Genomic DNA, 10505 nt, shown 5'->3' with positions numbered 1-10505 from the left:
ATAAAGATTTTTATTAACATTTTTTTAATTTATTATTATTTTACAAAACAGTCGTACAAAACAGTAGGCTACATTACAAGTGAGAGATAAATATGAGGATGGGAAAAATGTGTTACCATTTAAGAAATTATAAACGAGACAAAACAAGCAGGAACAAATGACAATGTATTCTGTAGGCCAGTGTTCATGTGTGTATGTTCTGTGTTTACATGTAACCAGAGGGAGAGAAGGGGAAGAGAAAAATAAATATATAATAATAATAATAATAATAATAATAATAATAAACAGATACAATAAACAAAAATATAAAATAAATCTTGTAATAATAAAATAACAACAGTTGAAAAACATATATAAGAAATATATATACTGTATATATACACTACTACTGTTATCAGTAATTATTTTGTATTATGTATTGTGTATAACACTATATAACATATGTACAACAGTATATCTTAGTAATAATGATAATAGCAATATCAATAAATTACAATAATACTACTAATAATGGTGTTAACAGACATAATAATGGTGATTAATTTGTTAAAGATTATTTATATTTGATGAAAGGACTGTTCTTGATTTCTTCAATATCAAAAGGTTTTAATTTATCATTAAACTATGGTTATTGATAAATGTTGTACTAACTACATTTCCCATGAGCAAAACAAAGGAAGTACGTCACCGCCGTTTTCATAAGGCATGCTGGGTACTTTGGCTCTCTCTTTCCGGCTGGTACGCCATCATGTAAGCGAGTATTTCTATGCTTTTATACAAAACGCAATCCATTAAAATCTTCACGTATATACATTCATCCGGTAGTTTGATTGAGGGAAACACTTTATCCTGATTCTAGTACTCATCACGGGATGTTTATTTTGTGACTATCGGTATTAAGAACTTAGATTATAGCCCTGTTTGATGTGCGGAGGTGAGGCGAGCCGGTGCTAGCCTCAGTAGCGAGCTGAAGTGTTGGCATGCTGTGTTACGTACCGTATTATTTGTGTTTAAGTAATTAAAACACAGTTAAGTAACATAAACTATAAATGTAAATGTGGCTGTAGGACATCTCTGGAGAATCGAGGCTGAAAGAAATAAACGCTGTGTGGCTAACTGTAGCATGCTAGCTGTTTAATACGAGCTGTGTAGAAAGCATGCATCTTCCCCATCACATCCTCTTTGTTAAAACAGAACTTATTAGTAGAAATATGCGGAGTATAGTGTTTTTGACGGTGAATTTGGTTAAGATGTTATCACCAGAGGACGTGACATAGGCTCCGTTATAGTAGTCCACCAGACTCTTTGATTAGTTTTTTATTCTTGTACCTGAAGTAAATCTACTCGCCTGTTATGGGTGATCACGTTATTATTAAGCTAATGAGTACATTATGTTGTCCTTGTTTTGATCAGGAAAGCTCATGACCATAGATTGTCTATGTAGAGACCATGGTGTATTTGAGTATTTATTAGTCTTCATCAGGGACCTTTTTTAGGATGAGAGCTACAAAGTTGCAAGCGTCTTCTACTCCCCTTATTTTTGTTTTGTGTTACAGTGCATATTAATATTACCATATGCTTAATTGTTAACGAGATTTCTGACACTGCATGCTGTTGACCAAAGCATTGTAATCTGGTTAGATGAATCTAGAATTGTGTTAAGTGGAAGCAGTTCACTATGAGTGAGGTTTTGTTTATTCATGGGGTTGATGCATTCATTTTCTTCTTTCATATTTTGGATTTGCTTGGTGAGCTCCTTATTAAGGGCCTGCGAGCCTGTTGTTGGAGACCCCTGGTGTACCTCCTTTCTAGCCATATTTATCCTTAGTAGTGCAGAAGCTTCAGTTTAAGATCTGTAACAGGCAAATGTGTCATGTACCTGGCTGTGTGTCTATGCACATAACTATTTTAGAGAAGGTTTTCCTTGATGAAGTCACCTGTTGGACAAACTCATCGGTTTTTAGAGTTGAATATGACACAATGTTTTCGAAACGTTACACCAAAAGAAAACTGGAAAAGAAATGACAGTATCGGCAAGCAGATAAATTGAGTTTATAGTGTTTGTATCTGATTTTCACAATTTGTTCATCTCTGCTTATCTGTGATGTAAGCTGATGTTGTTATTGAAGATGATTATCTCACAGCCCGTTTCTTTGTTTTTCCCAGATAAGTCAACATGGGAGCATATAGGTATATGCAGGAGCTATGGCGCAAGAAGCAGTCCGATGTGATGCGCTTCCTGCTCCGCGTTCGTTGCTGGCAGTACCGTCAGCTGTCCAACCTCCACCGTGCTCCCCGTCCCACCAGACCCGACAAGGCTCGTAGACTGGGCTACAAGGCCAAGCAGGGTGAGGCCCGAGTCATTCATTCCCCCTGATGTTTCCGTCTTTCTGTTGGTGCTTAACGTTAAAGGTTTGTGTTTTTGATTCAAACAGGATACGTAATCTACCGTGTCCGCGTGCGCCGCGGTGGCCGTAAACGCCCCGTGCCCAAGGGCGCCACCTACGGCAAGCCAGTGCACCATGGTGTCAACCAGATCAAGTTTGCCCGCAGTCTGCAGTCCACCGCTGAGGTACGTTCGTCTTTAATGAGTCCGACACATTCAGCCTGCACAGATAACCAGGCGTGCTTCAGCTGCACACGTCACCTGTTATCAGAGCAGCTAATCCAAAGTTTTCGTTAGCAATATTTAAAACACGTTTGAACGGCTCGGGGCAGAATACTAACGCCGTGTTTCCACCAAGCGGTGAGGGTCAGTTCGGTACCCATTTATTGGCGTTTCCACCGTCACAAGTTTGGAATAGTAAAGAAAATAAGGCATCTTATTTTTTCTGGTGCCCTTCTGTTGGGGCGCTCGGGGTGCAAATCTGATCCTGAAGGGTTCCTTGTATTTACTGTCCTGTTCTTCTTTGTTAAACTTAAATTAAAAGTGGGCTGCTGTGATGTCACACTAATGACGTCACATTATTTCACAGCCGTCTTCATCTGTCCGCTCATCGTATCAGTCTACGTTATGCTGTGGGAACACAAGCAAGATCAGATTACTGAAGCTGCTGGGGCTGAAACGGGGCTGAAGTCGTTTCATGATGATTTGTTACTTCAGACTCTTTTTAGACGTTAAAATGTGTTGAATTATCTTGGTTCTTTTTCCAACATCGTCTACTGTCAGCGTTGACTCATTATGACCTCTGTCAAACAAACATAACAACCGGCTCATGTAGCTGAAAGAGTTGATTCTAAGGCTGCGTTCACACTGCAGGCGAAAGATGACCTGAATCAGATAAATTAATTTTTTGCTTCTGTGTGACTCCGATCTGACTTTGTTTACGAGCGTGTGATCAACACAGGTCACATGGAGTCACAGATGATGTTCAGTTCTAAGGAGCACCATGCCTGACATGTCAAAATGTGAACACGTCCACTGATTATGAAAGCTCTCAGAGGAGGACCTCATGTTGGAGTGTTTTAGTTTCCACCTTCAGGAAGTCAAACAATAATTAGAGATCAATTCTCTTTAAATCTTCCCACATTGACACGTGGGCTCTTGGGTTAAACGTCATCTTTGAAGGCTGGGCTTTAATTTCTCAGGTTACCATGAGGCTGACGTGCAGCAGCATGTGTTCTTATATGAGCACTTCCTGTTGAATATTGAACAGGAGAAGAGCAGCATGCAGTGATGCTTTGAATTTAAATGAATGTGCAGCGAGTCGCCGACCGAGCAGTCGTGTTTGTGAACGAGCCCTTCTGCAGAGAAGTCACATATGAAGCTTAATTCATAGATGAGTCTCCACTTTCCGGCTCCTTTGATTCACCGTGATCACAGACATGCAGGTTTGATAAACATCAGCATTCTGCCTCCATTGACCCGGTGGCCCCTTTCATAGATTGACTGTTCGTCTCAGTTGTTGCTGTACTCGAAACAGGAGGTCGGCTCTTTTTGTTTTAACATGGTGTCGATGTTTATTTAAAGGCATCACAGGATTGATTTGAGTTCTGGGTTTATTTCTGTGAAAGTCATCGACTCTTTGTTTGTGGTTTTATTCTCAGGAGCGTGCCGGGCGTCACTGCGGAGCTCTGCGTGTGCTGGGCTCTTACTGGGTGGGCGAGGACTCCACCTACAAGTTCTTTGAGGTGATTCTGGTCGACATCTTCCACAAGGCCATCAGACGCAACCCAGACACCCAATGGATCACCAAGGCTGTGCACAAGCACAGAGAGATGCGTGGCCTGACGTCTGCAGGAAAGAAGAGCCGCGGCCTGGGCAAGGGTCACAAGTTCCACCTGACCATCGGAGGCTCCCGCCGCGCCGCCTGGAAGAGGCGCAACACCCTGCAGCTGCACCGCTACCGTTAGAGCGCGCCACACGTCTGTACATTAAAAAAATAAAGCCCTTTTTATGGTCACCGGCTCGTCTGCTGTCTGGTTTGTGCAGCGGCTCGCTGCTGAGCCGCTTCATCCTCGACAGATGCCTTTAAGGGCTGATTTGAAATCTTGATTTCACCTCCAGTAGATCAGAGTCCTTACAGCGGATCCAGGATCAGACGCATCTTTACACAAGCTCATCAGTTTGTGGACTTTAATTTGACACACTTCCTCCCACTTGAAACTAATGGAAGTTGTCTTAGTTTCCTTATACTTAATGACCCGTTTGGGGTTTTATTGCGCTTCTTATGGCTCAGGCAGAGAACAAGAAACAGTTTCTAGACTTTAAACTCATGCCTGTATGCATGAATTTATTTTAATGGCGTTGATTGGTTCTGATAACACAGTGTTGCTCTTCTTGATTTAGTTCATCTATGTAAATGATGTTTATCAGAGAACTCGAGTTGTCTTTCCTGTTGAGCTGGTGCCATGGTGCCAAATGTAGCTGCACACGTTTTGTGAGTTCTGTGTGCTGTAGATCTAAAGTTAACCCAAACACATGCATGTACAGATGGATCAGTTCAGAATGAGCACATGAGACAGATCAACATCGCTCTCTACACCTCGAGCAGGTAGATTAAAACATTTTTTTTTTTTTTTTAAAGATTTATTTTTGGCCTTTTTTGCCTTTATTGTAGAGGGAGGACAGTGGATAGAGTCGGAAAGGGGGAGAGAGAGTGGGGAGAGACATGCGGGAAATGGCCACAGGCCGGACGCGAACCCGGGCCGCCCGCGCGCGAGGACTAAGCCTCAATACATGGGGTCGCGCGCACTGCAGCTGCGCCACCGGCGACCCCAGATTAAAACATTTTATCCTGGAAGTTCATTAAAAACATTTCTCTCCAAAGAATCCTAAAAACCAAATATTAAGCATCAATATGATTATTACAGTGATACATTCAGGAGTCACATACAAAACAGGCTGCTCTTTCTATATTGCTTCATCACACACACAGTTTCATTATGGGTGTGTGGGGATAGAAATGGTTGTTTTTGTCCTTGGTTACAGATTATTTACCTGCAGACAGACGGAACTGTCCAGAGACGTGGACAAGTGCTTGAGGGCTGGTTGGTCAATTTCAAACATAAAGGTCGACGTCTTGCACCGAGCAAAGACGTAGTGAGCTGTGAAATAAGATTAAAGTATCGTCAATATGCTTTCCTTTTAAGATCTAAGAAGAACCACAAAGTAAGGAAAGAGCTGAAAGTGAAGTGACAGACATGATTAAGCTCATGATCCAAACAGTCATCGACGCTGAGCAGAAAGTCAAACACTGGAAAACCACAAAATATTGACTGGTTCTTAATCTCCACCTAAACGTTCACAGATCTAACGAGATCATAAAACATGTGAGCGCCCCTCGTCTCCTCTTCCATGTGACTGAGACGCAGGAGGATCCAATGAGACGTACGTTTAGTATTCCCTCCTGTAAAAGAGGAAAGATGAGCAGCAGCGTAGAAGCCAGTCGACTGCTATTATATCGGAGAAATCTCCGGTAAACTCCTTAACTGCAAGTCTGGCTATTAAAACCCCCGTTTGATTTATCACATGCATTACTTTACATTACAATAGTGAGACACAGCACTGTTAAAACTGAGCATAAAGCGACTTCTCCACCTGAACTACCCCGCTCCAAGGAAGCACTTTACATGAGAGTAAAGCTCATAAACACCCAGAGAGAACGGGGACAGTAATCTGTGAGGTATGAAATAAAGAAACGACTTCCTTATGTCAACAGGATGGACAGGTTGAGCTTCTATTGATCAAATTTACCGCTTTGCAAACGAAGTCACTGACCCGAGGTTTGACTTAAAAAACAAACGCCTATCAGATGATGGCTGGAATACAGTGAGTATAAAAGCAGTCAGTGCTGCAAGCTTCACTCCCAAAGTTTCTTTTTTCTGGGACTTCTTGAGGAGGGTTATCCTATATTATAAAATACCTTTTCCAACAATGGTAGAAAGAGCTTTAAAAGGACATTATAAAGTGCATTAGGAATAAAAGTCGTGTTCCTGGAGCGATTCTTTGACAGTGGCATGCAATGACTTCCTGACACTGACACATCCACCCTTTGTACCAGGAACATGTCGTCCAGGAAGCTTATTTAAAAAACCAAAACAAATGTTTCCTTTTGAGCTTGCTGTAATCAATGCTGTGAAAAGGCTGGCCTCACACTCGACCAGGGGTCTCCAACAAGGGGCTCCTCGCGAGCCCTCAGCCTGCAGAACAAATCCAAAGTTTAAAAAAATAAAAATAATTTACTCTATGCATAAACTCATAGCCAACTGTATCTACTCACTACAACTCTGGATCTATCTCACCAGATTACAATGTACTGGTCGACAGCATGCAGTGTCAGAAATCATAAGCATATAATAATATTAATAAACACAAAAACACAACAAAAATAAGGGGAGTAAAAGTAGCTCTGTTGACCATGTTGTCACCAAACCTCTCCTCAGAAGAAGCGTTGTGTTTTGTCAAACGTCAGTGAAGAAATTGAACCAGGTCATCAAACCAGAAGGAAAGCCTGCAGCCTTTGACCTTCAGCACCGGACTTCTTCCAACAAATTACATTTTAGTAATAGTCACCACCTGACATCCTCACGCTGTTCCTTTAAAAGCTTAACCCCTCCATATTTAGGGACAAACGAATCCCTTTGTAGACGAACCTGATCTCCCTCCAGTCATAGGTCAACCCTTTAAAGAGACGTAATCTGCAGTCTTTTAGTCTGTCTGACTCTGTTTCCAAACCTGCAGCCCAAATGTGTTAAAAAAAACTAAAAAAAAACGAGTTGTGTTAAATGTCGTCATAAACAAATAGACACTTAAAAAAAAAAATCCTCCTACACTGACCAGAGGCAGAGCCCTCTTTCACCAGGTGGTCAAACTGTTCGCTGACTTCTGAGATATGATAAGAAAAAACACGACTCACATCTACAATCTTGAACACTTGATCCCCCACTGAGTGTAACTCAGGCGCCGATGTTGTGCAGAGAATAATCTGCGACACACTTTAATTCAGCTATCATGTTCTTACATTTAAGGTCAAGGAGTTGTGTGTGTGTTTGAACTGGGCTCTATGAGTCTGCTTGTTGTGGAGCTCATGAGTGGTGTGGGAAACATGTAATCCAAGAAGTGTTTGGGTGTTTGGTGTTTCACCTCAGATATGTGTGTCATTGGGTCCATCAGAGCTACTCATGTAAGCCAAGTCTCTAAGAGATTTGTTCTTTTTACATTTAGATGAACCTATAACACTGCTAACACTTCCAGCACATTTGCAGAACCTTGAAAAGAGAGATTGGTGACACAGTTTAAAGGCTTCTCCCTGAAGCTTACGTAACACGTCAATGTCTGTTTATTTACATTACTGATGCTTTTGTGGACAATGTTTTCGACCTGCACCTGCAGAAGGACAGGAAGTCAATCAATCAATCAATCAGTATTGATATTTCTGAACCCAAGTTCGTGTCGGAGATACGTGACATTGTTATGTCATCGAGAGAAGCTCTAGTGAAGGAGGGACACTGTGACGTGCGAACTGTAGCTCGCTGAATGTCTCCAAGGATGTGAGTTGAGTGACTGCGTTGAAGATGATAGCATGCAGAACAGATTGCTGATATGCAAACGAACAGATTGGTTGGCTGCTTAACAAACAGCTTGCAAATACAGCAGCCATGCTTTCCTTGGGGGTGGGGGGGGGGGGATAACACTTTTCCTGTACCACAATCTGGGCCTGAAAATGACAGAGCTACTTTTTATGACAAACCAGCGATAGTATCTTCAATTTTACAGCATGTGTCAAGAGAATTAAGGTCTTTTTACTTTCCCTAATCGAGCGTCTGCTTCAGAGAAACACAAGAACCTGTTCTGACGTGGACTGCACCAACATGAGGGACCTTTGCGGTGTTAGCTGCTGCTCAGACTCTGGCCACACGTATTAGCACTACTTGGGCTTCACTTTTGAACAGTCGCAGGAGGAGGAGACACTCTGTCCATCTGACTGAGGAATGCATTAAAAACAACACAAAAGGAGGGAATACTATTGGTAGTGTTTGCTAACAAGATGGCTATCGTGAGCAAAGGATTTAGTGCTAACATTTAAGTCATTTAAAATGTTGCCCTCTTTAGTCAATTTAACAGCATATCCAGCTGTATTCATATTATGTTCTGAACCAGTCCACCAGATCTCTGACAAGGTCTGATTGCTTTCTGGCTGAATTTGTCCCATTGTTCCTTTGACATGACATTTTACCAGCTGGGCTGTGGAAGCGTTTTCCCACAAGCAACGACTGTCATCGTGTTTTTTCCTACATTTTCAGTGAAGGACTTTAGGGCTCTTTGCAACAACGCCTATTTTACTGAGCAAATGTTATTTAGCCAGTTATTAATACCCTAAATGGTTTCCTTAATTGTGGCACAACAGAGGCTGCATGGTTGGGCAAGGAGTACAGAGGTAGAGGAAGTCTTAAAAAAACTCTCTGGGAGGGGGGGATATTTTTTTCTTTTTTTAGGTGAGGGAGGAGATTTGATCTGCTGCCAGTGAAGGTGGGTGATATCATTTGATATCCTGGGCTGGGGAGAAAACCTTGGCAGCGTCTGCCTTTATTTGAGCCTCTCCAGGAATTAGATGGTTACCACAGTGACTCAGTTTCAGTCGAGGTCATGTGAGGTTATGAGACGAGGATAAAACTGTGTCAGAGAGCAGCGGCTCGAGTCAGGAGAAGATTAAAAACTGATAGAAAGCTAGTTTGGTGACTGAGTTTTTGTGTGTGACTGGAACAAAAAAGATGGAGTCCAGACTTCCCCCCCCAAGTTGAGTTCTGTAATTTGGGGCTTTGACTCAGTGACAGAATTGAGTCGAGGTCTAAAGTCGAGGGTTTGATCCTCCTGGAGCTGACGCAGCGATGTGTCCTTGGTCAAGTCAAAAGTCGCCCTGCTTCTGTTTCTTCTTCTCCGTCAGCGGCGTGTTTACCTTTCTGTGCTGGATGGATGAGTTAATACTGATGGACACTTTACTCTGCCATCAGTGTGTGAATGGTTAAGTGTGCCCTGCGGTGTAAAAAGTGCTTTGAGTAGTGTGAAAGATTACAAGCGCTTAACTAGCTCAAGTTCCTTTTGAGAACGGGCCATAAAAGTATTCTTCCCGAGCAGCCACGGAGATCTCGAAACACCTCGAGCAACATGAGGCGCCACCGTTAGCTCTGTTTCTATTGAGCCAAAAAGTGCTGATGTGTGACATTATGTGGGGGCAAAGGCATGACGGTGGAAAATCATGTGAAGAAAGTACATAGCACAAGTGTTCTGTGCCTGCTAAATACTGCAGTGAGTGCTCTTTGTTTGTGTCCAGAACAGCTTGAAGAACAAACGGCCATCTTTACACCGCTGTTTACTTTAATGAGCTTCAGCACGAAGCATCAATACAGATACATGTGTGTATGCTCAGCTTTACTTTGCACTGATAGCAGCTCCCTTAAAGAATATTAAAAACAATGCTTTTAGCAGGGTGGCATAAGGTGTCACCTTCATCTTGCTTCGATCATTATGAAACAATTCACTCCCACCGGGAACCACAGATGGATGAGCAGATCCTCTTAATTACATTGTTGCTTATCAATATTCACAGCTGTGGCTAAGTATAGCCCTCAGATCAGTATCATGTTCACATCTACCAGCAAATATACCACTGGCAGGGTTTGCATGTTATGTCAGAGAACTCATTTGTCTCGCTGGTATTTTTAGGATTCTTTGAAGATCACCCTGCGTGATCTTTTCAGATTTTTTCTTCTTATTTCGTCCTTCGATCACTTGAACAGAAATGTTTAAAACCATGGCAGGTGCACTTATTCTGGCTGCACTTTATGTAAAGCAAGTGGCGTGTGCACATTTTTCTGCATCAGGTCCCTGGAGTTTACGCTTCTGTTTTGCACACCTCCAAAGCCCAAGTGATGAATCAGCCGATTTCATTTGGAAAAGAGAGGGAGGGGGCGTGTGCTTTGTGATCTGTTTAACAAAGTTTCACATCTGTTGCATCGTTTATAATTCTGTGGCAAGAAGACAGGCAATATCAAAGTTCAAGATC

General features: G+C 42.2%; 1 protein-coding gene across 1 annotated transcript; it reads left to right on the top strand.

The window, feature by feature from the left end:
- Positions 1-642: 642 nt before the first annotated feature.
- On the top strand, positions 643-4403 carry rpl15 (ribosomal protein L15). The gene is made up of 4 exons (XM_079367595.1): positions 643-750; positions 2167-2348; positions 2436-2572; positions 4048-4403. The coding sequence occupies exons 2-4, from the start codon at positions 2177-2179 to the stop codon at positions 4351-4353; spliced, it is 615 nt and encodes a 204-aa protein (XP_079223721.1). The 5' UTR covers positions 643-750; positions 2167-2176; the 3' UTR covers positions 4354-4403.
- The last annotated feature ends 6102 nt before the right edge of the window (positions 4404-10505 follow it).

The sequence above is a fragment of the Symphodus melops genome (assembly GCF_947650265.1).
Source record: "Symphodus melops genome assembly, chromosome: 18".
NCBI classification, from domain to species: Eukaryota; Metazoa; Chordata; class Actinopteri; order Labriformes; family Labridae; genus Symphodus; species Symphodus melops.
This window is presented reverse-complemented; position numbering and strand designations above follow the sequence as displayed.